Source organism: Cucurbita pepo, chromosome LG11 (assembly GCF_002806865.2).
Source record: "Cucurbita pepo subsp. pepo cultivar mu-cu-16 chromosome LG11, ASM280686v2, whole genome shotgun sequence".
NCBI lineage: Eukaryota > Viridiplantae > Streptophyta > Magnoliopsida > Cucurbitales > Cucurbitaceae > Cucurbita > Cucurbita pepo.
Genome location: NC_036648.1, coordinates 2,987,698 through 2,999,346, shown reverse-complemented (window position 1 = coordinate 2,999,346; position 11,649 = coordinate 2,987,698). Strand labels below are relative to the sequence as shown.

The 11,649-nt window shown below is 34.2% G+C and overlaps 2 protein-coding genes and 2 long non-coding RNA genes across 5 annotated transcripts in view; 2 read left to right on the top strand and 2 right to left on the bottom strand.

Annotated features, from left to right (window-relative positions):
• LOC111805925 (GATA transcription factor 12-like) overlaps positions 1 to 850 on the top strand; it is a 1,417-nt gene extending 567 nt beyond the window's left edge. The window contains exon 2 of the mRNA XM_023691222.1: positions 95 to 850. Coding sequence (XP_023546990.1) covers positions 95 to 820 — 726 coding nt within the window. The 3' untranslated portion in view covers positions 821 to 850. The remainder of the gene's footprint in view (positions 1 to 94) is intronic.
• Positions 851 to 6,503: 5,653 nt separating this feature from the next.
• On the top strand, positions 6,504 to 11,634 carry LOC111805606 (NADP-dependent malic enzyme-like). 2 transcript variants are annotated; one of them, XM_023690737.1, is made up of 19 exons: positions 6,504 to 6,907; positions 7,001 to 7,121; positions 7,203 to 7,277; positions 8,388 to 8,539; positions 8,620 to 8,725; positions 8,808 to 8,873; positions 8,997 to 9,092; positions 9,172 to 9,243; positions 9,316 to 9,399; positions 9,491 to 9,589; positions 9,778 to 9,825; positions 9,920 to 9,973; positions 10,060 to 10,158; positions 10,248 to 10,337; positions 10,426 to 10,503; positions 10,608 to 10,682; positions 10,785 to 10,875; positions 11,047 to 11,175; positions 11,277 to 11,634. In XM_023690737.1, the coding sequence occupies exons 1-19, from the start codon at positions 6,762 to 6,764 to the stop codon at positions 11,363 to 11,365; spliced, it is 1,770 nt and encodes a 589-aa protein (XP_023546505.1). In that variant the 5' UTR covers positions 6,504 to 6,761; the 3' UTR covers positions 11,366 to 11,634. The 2 variants fall into 2 exon arrangements, with proteins under 2 accessions (XP_023546505.1, XP_023546504.1); XM_023690736.1 differs by having other exon boundaries at positions 10,608 to 10,875.
• LOC111805608 lies at positions 9,037 to 9,354 on the bottom strand. The gene is made up of 2 exons (XR_002816683.1): positions 9,267 to 9,354; positions 9,037 to 9,161 (listed from the first exon to the last, which is right to left on the bottom strand). It is a non-coding gene; the product is annotated as an uncharacterized LOC111805608 (long non-coding RNA).
• LOC111805607 lies at positions 10,383 to 11,345 on the bottom strand. Its single transcript, XR_002816682.1, has 5 exons — positions 11,253 to 11,345; positions 10,973 to 11,154; positions 10,800 to 10,873; positions 10,602 to 10,644; positions 10,383 to 10,517 (listed from the first exon to the last, which is right to left on the bottom strand). It is a non-coding gene; the product is annotated as an uncharacterized LOC111805607 (long non-coding RNA).
• Positions 11,635 to 11,649: the final 15 nt, after the last annotated feature.

Below are 11,649 nucleotides of genomic sequence, written 5' to 3'. Positions count from 1 at the left end.
TTTTTTTTTTTTTTTTTTTTTTTTAATTAAAAATATATATACTTTCAATTTTTATTATTATTATTATTTTCATTTTAATTTTAATTTTGTACAGTATGATGAATTACTTGAATTGGAATGGCTTTCGAATTTCGTAGAGGAATGCGAGTACATCCAAAATTTGGAATTAATCACCGGAGTCAAAGTCAAACCCCACGAACCCACCGCCGTGTCCACCCGAAACGCCGCCGCTATCTTCAACCCGGATGTTGTTTCCGTTCCGGCGAAGGCTCGTAGCAAACGTTCACGCGCCGTCGTATCCAATTGGAACAACTCACTCCTTCTTCCTCTTTCTCCGACCACCTCCTCGTCTGAATCCGAAATTAACGCTGACCCACCGCAATTGGTCAAAAAAGCGCCGCCCAAGGCGGTGGTGACAGCCAAGAAGAAGGATAGTTCGGAAGGTGGAGTGTCTCCTGCCGGAGAGGAGCGTAGGTGCATGCATTGCGCCACCGACAAGACGCCGCAATGGCGGACTGGCCCAATGGGCCCAAAAACGCTATGTAATGCTTGTGGGGTTCGGTATAAATCCGGCCGCTTGGTGCCGGAGTACCGCCCTGCTGCTAGTCCTACCTTTGTGCTCACGAAACACTCCAATTCCCACCGGAAAGTTATGGAGCTGCGTCGGCAGAAGGAGATTATTAGAGGCCAACAACCGCAGCCATTGGTTTTGGATCATCACCGCGACCTCATCTTTGATGCTTCCAGCTGTGATAATTATCTTATCTATCAACATGTAGGCCCCGATTTACGTCAGCTACGCTGCAGCCGTTTTCCGTAGAGCTCAGCCAATTTCATCAATTTGGGTTTTTTACCCTCCAAACTCATTAATTTTTTTTTTTTTTTTTCATAAACAAATTTGTTGCCGGATAACCAGATCAAATTATTGATGATTAAAAATAGATTAAATCCAAATTTTTAACCAAAAATTCAAAAATTTTAAATTTAGTTATATTTTAAATAAATCTTTAAAATAATTCATTAACTTTTTTATTTTTTTAAAACATATTAATTGACATTTCACCATAATTTTACCATTTAAAAATAGTATTTAATTGTTTAAAAACTAAAATTACAATGCAAATATATGAAATAATTTTCTTCTATTTAAAAAAAAATAAAACCATGTTATTATTCTTCATCGATTCACCGGTATATATATCGCTCTCTTATTAGCATCAATTGCATTTGTTAGGCTCAACGGACAAATATACTCCAAAGATTGTGTCCCATCTTAATTAGTCATGTTCTGAATCAATTGCACCTATTGAACGTAACAAACATCTACATTTGAAGAGTTGTCTCACGTGAAAAATGTGCCAACATAGGAATTTACTGAAAACGCGGAGTAAAAGAGAAAATAAAAGATTCTTGTTATAATCAAGTTTATGTAAACCGACTATGACACGTGAAATTTTGTAAACATAATTATTTGTTCAAACGCATGTCCACCGTTGGATCATGTTGTTCTATATCTATAGGCCAGATCAGACCTATCCACGAAAAAATACAAGAGCTAAAATAATATCTATCACAACCAAAAAAAAATACCAGTTAAAATAATATGTAACTAAAATTAGTAAAATTTAAACAATAAATTAGATAAAATTAAAGATAAAATTTCTAAAATAATATTTAATTAAATATATCAATATTATGGTTGTTTAATTTTAAATTAATTTTTCTACAAGAGAGTAAATTGAATTTAAATAAATTAAAAACAAAATTTAGAAAGAAATGACACATAATTGACATGAAATTCAGTGAAATTTTTGTAGAAATTAATATTTATTTATTTTTACAAAAATGTTTGATAAGCACGTAACTCCTAAGGTTATTTATTTATTTATTAATTTTCTTTAATTCATTAATAACAATAACTATAATTTATTAACAATGTGAATAAGGAAATTAATTATAATAAATTTCTTTCTCTTTTTCATCAAAACAATGTTTAAAAATTATTATTTGTTCATAACCTTGATTTTTTCTTTTTTTTTTTGGATGTTAACCAAATTAAAATAAATAAAAAACCATTATTAAATAATTATTAATGAAACCTATTATAAAGCTTAGTCTTAGAAAATTTAATAAAAAAAATTAAGTATAAATTACATCCATTCATAAAATAAAATAAAATTTAAAATGTAGAGTGGAATTTAAATTCAAATATGACCATTACAAGAAAATAAAAAACATTACAAAAATATATTCTGACATTAAAAATAAATAAATAAATAAATAAGCAAAATTTGCATCACATGTCCCTAATTTTTTCTGACACTGACACATTAACTTTTCATTATTTTCGTAATTAGTAAATATTTAATTAAAGAAAAAATAAATAAATATTTGGGATATTTTTATTTAAAAATAAATAAATATTTGGGGTATTTTTATTTTATACGTGTAGGGAAAATAATAATAATAATAATAATATACTTTCTTTTTTATTTAAATTTGATCTATATATTTTGTCTTTACTATAAGATGGGATCAAGTTTATTAATCAAATTGAAAAAAATATATCATAAAATCATTCAATTTAATTAAAAATTACTGAATCAGATCCATTTTATATTAAATTAATTTAAAATGCACAATGCAAGAAAATGGGAGTTTCACATATAAAAAATTATGTATGAGATATTATTTGATTCTATTTAATTTGTTTGAATTTTTATTTTTAAAATCTACATATTAAATCTATATTGTTGGTTGGATAATAAGTTGGAGTCGATGATTGAAAATTTTCTCTTTTTTTCGGATATTGGTTCGTATAGAAATTCACGAGAATAATTCATTGATAATCAGTAGAGATTTGAATAATAATAAAAATAAATAAATAAAATAAAATAAAATAAAAAATTCTCTAATCTAGTGTTTATAGGCCTCAACCCTCAGTGTTGGGCTTGGTTTATTTTACTAAAGCCCATTGAAGAGGATGGACCTGGCGTCCTTGAAATTGCCCATTGAAGATGGGCCGGGTGATGAGCCTAGGTGATGGGCCGGGCGCTGGCCAGCAGAGTTCACAATGGGCTGTTATTGGGTTATTAATTTTTTTAATTATTTAAAAAAGGGTAAAGTTGGTAGAATTTTGGAGCATGTTTAAAACATTGTAGAGTGAAAAAGGATTTTTTTTGTCCACAAAATCTTAAAAAATGATTTAAATATGTAGAGGTATAAATAATACCAACCAATAATTATTTTTTATACATAAATAAATTCCAACCTCGTGTCACGTGGGATTATAAAAAGATTTTAGATTAGTTTAACTTAATTTAATTTAATTTAATTGTCACTGCACATTAGGTTTTACGATATAAATTAATTTTTTTCTTCTATTTGTCAGAATTTAATTATTATTATTTTTTTTGTTTATTGAGACATGAACTCTCCATCGAGTTATTTTTGCATATTATTTCGCAGGAATCCTCATATACCAACCTCCAACTCAAGGGATATGGCACAATGTTGTGACACTCGTGCCATTTGATATTATCCTCGAAAACCCATTTTTAAAGGAAGACACCGAAAACACTTATCCATACCACGAGACACACGTGTCATGAGATAGCTCTTTGGCACCACAGGGCCTAGAAGTAGTGGAGAGTTGAGGCATTTTAGTTTTACCTGCAGTATGACATGATTTTGAAGAACAATCGTGGAACGTCTGTTTGTTGTTTGACTAACACCAAATTTTTCGAGCATTTATTTACCATATAGACAGATTTAACTTCAGAGTTGCATGCTGAAACTCAAGTAGAAACTTCGAAGATGGAAGTTATGGGCTGGAGGCCCTACTTGGCTCTTTTCAAGCATGTCTCTAACACTCATGATAACCTCGTTGCCGCTTATTGGTGTGTCAGACGATATATTGTCCTCTTCGGTCACATCATGATACTTGTTTGTCAAGGGCCTCACATGACCAGATGAGCATTACTAGCGTATCACCTCTTTGTCTGCATGTGAGGGTCACAACCTTCTCTCTTCTCAGTACCACTGTAACACTCCAGGCGAGATATTTAATGTGGTAGCCTCATACAACGTAGGATTGCTTAATACCAAACTCGCTTTAACTTCAAAATTTCAAAATTAAAATTTAAAATTGACTAAATTATTAATTTATAATTAAAATAATACCGAAAGGTCAACATTTCGGACCCCTTTATATATATATATATATATATTTTAAAATTAGGTTTTTTAATTCATAATCTTTCATAATTTATTAAGAAAAAATAAAAGTTAATAAATTTTGTACATTGGTGGATCGAATTTTAAAGATTAATAAATTCAAACACCAACCTTTAAGTCGAGAACAGGGGTGTTCGTAGACGTCACTACTTATGGACCTGAACTTGGGTGATCTATCCATGACCCAAATGAAGTTTGGGTGAAACTAAGTGGAGGTCCGAATCGACTGATGTTGAAGAATCAGCGGATGAGTTGTGGTTAGGGGTGAAATGCCACTCGAACCCAAAGCTAACTGGTTCTTCCCGAAATGCGTTGAGGTGCAGCAGTTGACTGGACATCTAGGGGTAAAGCACTATTTCGGTGCGGACAACGAGAGTAGTATCAAATCGAGGCAAACTCTGAATACTAGATATGATCTCAAAATAACAGACGTCAAGGTCAGTTAGTGAGACAATAGGTTAGGTTGTGTCGAGACATTTTTTATGCTTAACTCACTTATTAAATAATTAACACAACCCAACCTAACTCATCATAAAATTTTGGGTTGGGTTGATTTGATTATTCGAATCATTTATTCAAAATTTTGTTTTTATTAAAAATAAAAATGTCCGTTCATGAAATATATATATATATATATTAAAAAGTTACCTTTTAAATAATTTAAAATTATTTTAGAGAAGGATTATATATATAATTGCATATTAAGAAATAAATTTAATAAAACGTCTAAATTTTGCCTTTAACAACTTTGATTGTGACATGCATGAAACCCACATTAAATATTAATTTTAAACTCCCTTCCTCTTTAAATGTATATTAATAATTAATATATATAAAATCATATAATAAACTAATAATTTTGTCACACCTAATTTCAAATATATGTTATCAATTAAAAATAATATAATTGATTTAAAAATAATTTTATTTAAGTAATTGAAGTGAAAATGTAAATATTAGGTATGTAATATTTTTAGAAATGAAGGATTGAAATGAAAATATAGTGAAAAGGGAGGGCCAAAAGAGTAATTTTACTCTAAAGAGGGGGGCGTGGGAAACATGACGTGCAATCATATTGCTTGTTGCTTAATGCGAAGCGACGGGCAACGGGCATGAGCGGTAGGTAGCGTCAAAGATGGCGGGGGCTACCTCCACCGGCTACCTGCTTCTGCCTCGGTAATAATGTTGCATTTAATAATTTTCTACCTTATTTAAGAGAATTCATATTATTGTTTTAACAAGCTTTATCACTTTAATTACCCCACCATTTATAAAACCAGACATTTACAATAACTACCTCACATATCTTGAGTTCAAAACCGAATGGTATTTCTTTTTTTCTTTTTTTTTTCAATTATTTTAATTAATTTTTTATGAAATTCAGTAACATTGTTAAATATTTTATATTTTATTATAAATACAATGAATCAAGTAATTGGTTTGTTCTATCTGACAAATACATGTACTTAACAGTTATGCTNATCTTTTGATTTCATTTCATTAGTTTTGAGAAAATTACTTTTGAATTTTGAAATTTATTTTTAAAAAATAACTTCAAGACTTTTTTTTGTTAAAATAAAATAAAATTGAATGTAATGATTAATGTGTAATAATTGAAGAGCATATGTAACATCATTTACAACAAAGTGCTTGGTACTTAAACGTTGCCTCAAGTATTTTTTTCTCCTCTTATCCTAAAAAAGTAATTTAGCATTCTCGGTCTCTCGAGCCAAAAAAGGGTAATACAAGAATATTAAGCTATTGTCCATTGATAATAGTATTTTTTTGTTTTATAGAAAATAATAACTTAAATTAAAAAAAACTAATTGATTAGAAATTAATATCATAAACTTCTTAAAAAATTAAAAAAGTACCCTTCAAACTTTTTAAAATTTTCAAATAAAACCCAACAAAACCTTAATAATGTAAAAACATAATTTTTTTAAATGAGGTTACAATAATATTTTTTAACTTTGATTTTTTTTTTTTAAAAAAATTTTAAACATTTAAAAGTATTTTTTTTAAATAAAATATTAACAATTCCATTTAAAACTATACCTAATTTTTTTAAAAATAGTATTATTTCAACTTTGGTAATTTTGAGTTAAAAGTGCAAAAATCATAAATATATATATTTTTTATTGGCTTAGGCCGAAAAAAAAAAAAAGATTTCACTTTTATACATATACATACATACATACATACATACATATATATATATATATATATATATATATACATATATATATATATATATATTTTGGTGGTTGTTGGGTTCTTGAATCAATTAGTCCACGTGGGTCGTTTATGCTCTTCACATTGTGGCCATAATTGGTTGACAAAATCGGGAATAAGCAAAAAGAAATTTGCACTTTTTCGTTTTTCATTCACTATAAAGCCTGAATCTTGCTCCCTTCCGTTTCCACCAAATTCTCTCTGTGTGCTGCCTGCCTTGCCTGCCTGCCCTTTTCCTTGTATCCCAGAGCCCATTGGCGTGCGGAAGAAGCAGCTTTCAGAGCAGATTCATGGAGGGCGCCATGAGGAAGACGATGAGCAGTGGTAGTGTTCATATGGAGATGGAAGACATTGACAACAAGTTTCAGGAAGCGTATGGGGAACATAACGCCACTGAAGATCAGCTCATTACCCCCTGGACTGTCTCTGTTGCTAGGTAACTTTCAAGAAACATAAACACATCTTCTTTTACGGGATTGTCTTTGATTCTCTTCTTACTTTCCCTTTCTTGTTGTTTTTGTTGTTTCAGTGGCTACTCCTTGCTGCGTGATCCCATCTACAACAAGGGCCTTTCCTTTACTGAGAAAGAGAGAGATGCTCACTACTTGCGTGGCTTGTTGCCGCCTGCACTTTTTGATCAGGAGCTTCAGGTGAGTTTGGATCTCTCTTGTTCTTTGCTTCTTTCCGGGCTTGGTTTGGATTCAATGTTTTGATGGCTTCTTGGCTAGCAGGAAAGGAGGATGATGCACAATCTTCGCAACTATGATGTTCCTTTGCACAGATATATTGCCTTGATGGATCTTCAGGTTTGGCTTAAAGCTTTGAAGGTTTTTAATGAGTAGATGTAAGGGTAAGAGCTGAGGAGTTGCTGGGTTCTTGTTCTTTAGTTCTATCATTAAACTCCCCAAGAACAACCTTATAAATCTTAGAATAAATCTTAGAATCCATGAGATGTATGATGTTAAATTTGATCAAAATCCGTACACAATCGGTAGTAACAGCTTAAACCCAAGCCTATTGCCAGTAAATATTGTTTTTTTTGGGTTTTTCCTTTCGGGCTTCCTCTCAAGGTTTTAAAACACGTCTGATTAGAAGAGGTTTGCACACCCTTGTAAAGAATGTTTCGTTCCCTTCTCCAACTGATGTGGGATCCCACAATTCACTCCCTTCGGAGCCCAGCGTCCTCGCTGACACTTGTTCCCCTCTCCAATCGATATGTGATCTCACAATCCACCTCTCTTCAGGGCTTAGCATCCTTGCTGACACACCGCCCGGTGTCGGAATCTGATACCAACTGTAATAGCCAAAGCCCACTGCTAGCAGATATTGTCCTCTTTGGGTTTTTCCTTTGGGGCTTTCTCTCAAGGTTTTAAAAATGCGTCTGTTAGGGGAAGGTTTCCATACCTTTATAAAGAATGTTTCGTTCCCCTCTCCAACCGATGTGGGATCTCACAATTCATATACCTTTATAAAGAATGTTTCGTTCCACTCTCCAACCAATGTGGGATCTCACAATTCACATACCTTTATAAAGAATGTTTCGTTCCCCTCTCCAACCGATGTGGGATCTCACAATTCACACTCCTTCGGGGCTCAACGTCCTCGCTGGCACCGCCCTGTATCTAGCTCTGATACTAACTGTAACAACCCAAGTCCACCGCTAGCAGATATTGTCTTCTTTGGGCTTTTCTCTCTGGGCTTCTCCTCAAGGTTTTAAAATGCGTATGCTAGAGAGAGGCTTTCATACCCTTATAAAAATTGTTTCGTCCCCTCTCCAACCAACGTAGGATCTCACACAACCTATAGAGGGTTCTTTCCTTCCTTCCTTATACCAATTCATGTCTGTACTTGTAGCTTCGTTCTACTCAGCCATACCAAAAGTTTTCCTAAATGTCTACTATCATTTGATCTTGCAGGAGAGAAATGAAAGGCTGTTCTACAAGCTTCTCATCGATAATGTTGAAGAACTGCTTCCAGTTGTGTACACTCCAACTGTAGGCGAAGCTTGCCAGAAGTATGGGAAAATTTACAGGCGACCTCAGGGCCTTTTCATCAGTTTGAAAGAGAAGTATGCCACTAAACAAGCATTTTTGATCTATGATTGGTTTCATTACTTCAGAACTGATAATCAACTATTTCCCTTTGCAGGGGAAAGATTCTTGAAGTTTTGAAGAACTGGCCTGAAAGGAACATTCAAGTTATTGTTGTGACTGATGGAGAGCGGATTCTAGGCCTTGGGGATTTAGGATGCCAGGTTATAAAACTTACTTATTTCATTCTGCTGATGAACTTTATTTACTTACGTCCTGTAGCTTACTGTTTCCATGTTCTTTCAGGGCATGGGGATTCCTGTGGGAAAGCTTTCTTTGTATACAGCACTTGGAGGAATAAGACCCTCAGCTGTAAGCAATGCTTTTAGCTTATATACTTCTGTTCAATCGCTGTCTGAATTTATCCAAGTGTTGATACCTGGATAAGTCAAGTACTAAACCAAGCAAGACTTAAGTTTGTAGTTCTGTGTACAGTGCTTGCCGATCACGATAGACGTCGGTACGAACAACGAGCAGCTTCTGAACGATGAGTTTTACATTGGCCTTAAACATAAACGAGCCAGAGGACAGGTAAAGCAATATATTGCTCCCTTTTTACCTTCCAACTCCATGATTTCAATCCATTCATGCAGTGCTTTCCTTCATTCAGGAATACATGGAACTTTTAGATGAGTTCATGTATGCAGTAAAGAAGAACTATGGAGAGAAAGTCCTTGTACAGGTTGGTTGGTAATTTCAACTTACAGTTAGGATTGGACTTTGATTCTGCGGCTCACTTTGCATTTCTCAACAGTTCGAAGATTTTGCAAACCACAATGCATTCGAGTTGCTTGCAAGATATAGCTCGTCACACCTCGTGTTCAACGACGACATTCAGGTACAAAACATATGCATCACTTCAGTTCACTGTTAACTTTATATATTTTGAGATTAGCTCTCTAACAAGCTTTTTCTCGTTCGACATTTAGGGTACGGCATCTGTCGTTGTAGCAGGACTACTTGCAGCTCTTAAACTTGTTGGAGGGACATTAGCTGAGCACACTTTCTTGTTCCTTGGAGCTGGAGAGGTGAGTTAAATTTTGTTCATTTACTTTGGCACATATTTCCTTGATTGATCATCTGCATATCTTTCCTGTCTTGTCTGCAAAACTTTCATTCACAAAATTATGTCCATATCCGTTCTAAGAGATCAAATAGCCATGCTTTTGTTCTCAATGGTATGCTGTTTCTTATTTCTGTCATTTGACTGTTGCAGGCTGGGACAGGTATAGCTGAGCTTATTGCTTTGGAGATTTCAAAACAGGTATGAGCCTACTTCTACTTCTACTGCTCTTCTCCTGTTGATTCTGAATCAATTAAATGCATTTATGGCTTATGATTTTGCTTGTTTTTGGCAGACTGGAGCTCCAGTTGAAGAGACTCGCAAGAACATTTGGCTTGTGGACTCAAAGGTTGTTTGGACTGGCTCGCTTCAATATTGTGCCTTTACACTCAAATGTTATTTCCTGTTCTAAAAGAATTATAACCATTGTCACAGGGGCTGATCGTTCGATCCCGCTTCGAATCCCTTCAACATTTTAAGAAGCCTTGGGCTCATGACCATGAATCTATCAAGGATCTTCACGACGTCGTCCAGGTTTGTAATTGACATCTATTCCTTCATTATTTACTCGGTTCTTCTATGAGATCTTTGTAAACTCAATCTTAAAACTTCAAATTATATAGGCAATCAGGCCGACTGTGTTGATAGGAACATCTGGTGTTGGGAAGACATTTACAAAGGAAGTTGTGGAGGCCATGGCATCCTTCAATGAGGTTCTTCCTTGTTCCCTCTAACTTTTTCATTCCTCAATTCTAAGACAAGAAGTTACTTAAGATTAACTCGAGTCTCGATTCTATGCAGAAACCGTTGATCCTTGCTCTCTCGAATCCTACATCACAATCGGAGTGTACAGCTGAAGAAGCTTATACATGGAGCCAGGTACAGTCCAAGTCCTGCAAAACAGCTAGCATCATTTATGTTTGCAGATCATATCATACCAAGAAATCACCATGTTCTTAAAACTTATCCTTTTAAACCTGCAGGGCCGGGCGATCTTTGCTAGTGGAAGTCCATTTGATCCTGTTGAATACGATGGGAAAGTTTTTATGCCGGGCCAGGTACCTTTCATACTTACAAAAACTGATCTTTCTAGTAACCATTCAATTTCAACAACTTGGTTTTATCTTATGAGCTTGCATTCTCTTCCTAATGTCATTCAGGCCAACAATGCTTACATATTCCCTGGATTTGGCTTGGGTCTGATCATGTCGGGCACGATTCGTGTGCACGATGACATGCTCCTGGCAGCCTGTAAGTGAAATTTTGGTTAATTGAGTCAACTAATGATGCTTGTTTCGTGCCAATCTTTATCAAGTACATGCTGCAATATCTATAGCTTTTATCTTACCCCCATCCAACGCATGTCGAGTATTAGTTTTGCCGGGTCAGAGCTCGATTTAACGGGTTTTTTCCTCTTTCCAGCTGCGGCTCTGGCTGCCCAAGTGAGTCAGGAAAACTATGATAAGGGATTGATTTACCCTCCTTTTACCAACATCAGAAAGATATCTGCTAACATTGCTGCTAAAGTTGCTGCGAAGGCTTATGAACTTGGTTAGCGTCTCTCCCATTTTCTTCACAATGTGATTAAATCATTCATAGATAAACCAATGAAAAACAAGTAAACTTACAGTTGCATCATATAACATTTACAGGTCTGGCTTCTCGTCTTCCTCGACCGAAGGATCTCGTAAAATATGCAGAGAGCTGCATGTACAGCCCCCGCTACCGTAGCTACCTTTAAGCAAGTATTGTAGGTTCAGTCTTTAAAAATTTTCCACACATCTGTCGTTTCTAGTCCTGGCATTAGCATAAGACATGCCTTCAAGAGGCTGTTGTTTCTGTCTCCTAATGTCCTGTTTCTGAAGTTGTCCGTCTCTTATATAACATTCATTTGATATTCAGATTGAGTAAGAATGTATTAGGCATTTCCAATACATTGCCTTATCTCACTCTTATCTTACAAACTACGTTACCATTGCATATTATATACAAAACATATAATTGGATCAATTGAAATGAGTTGAT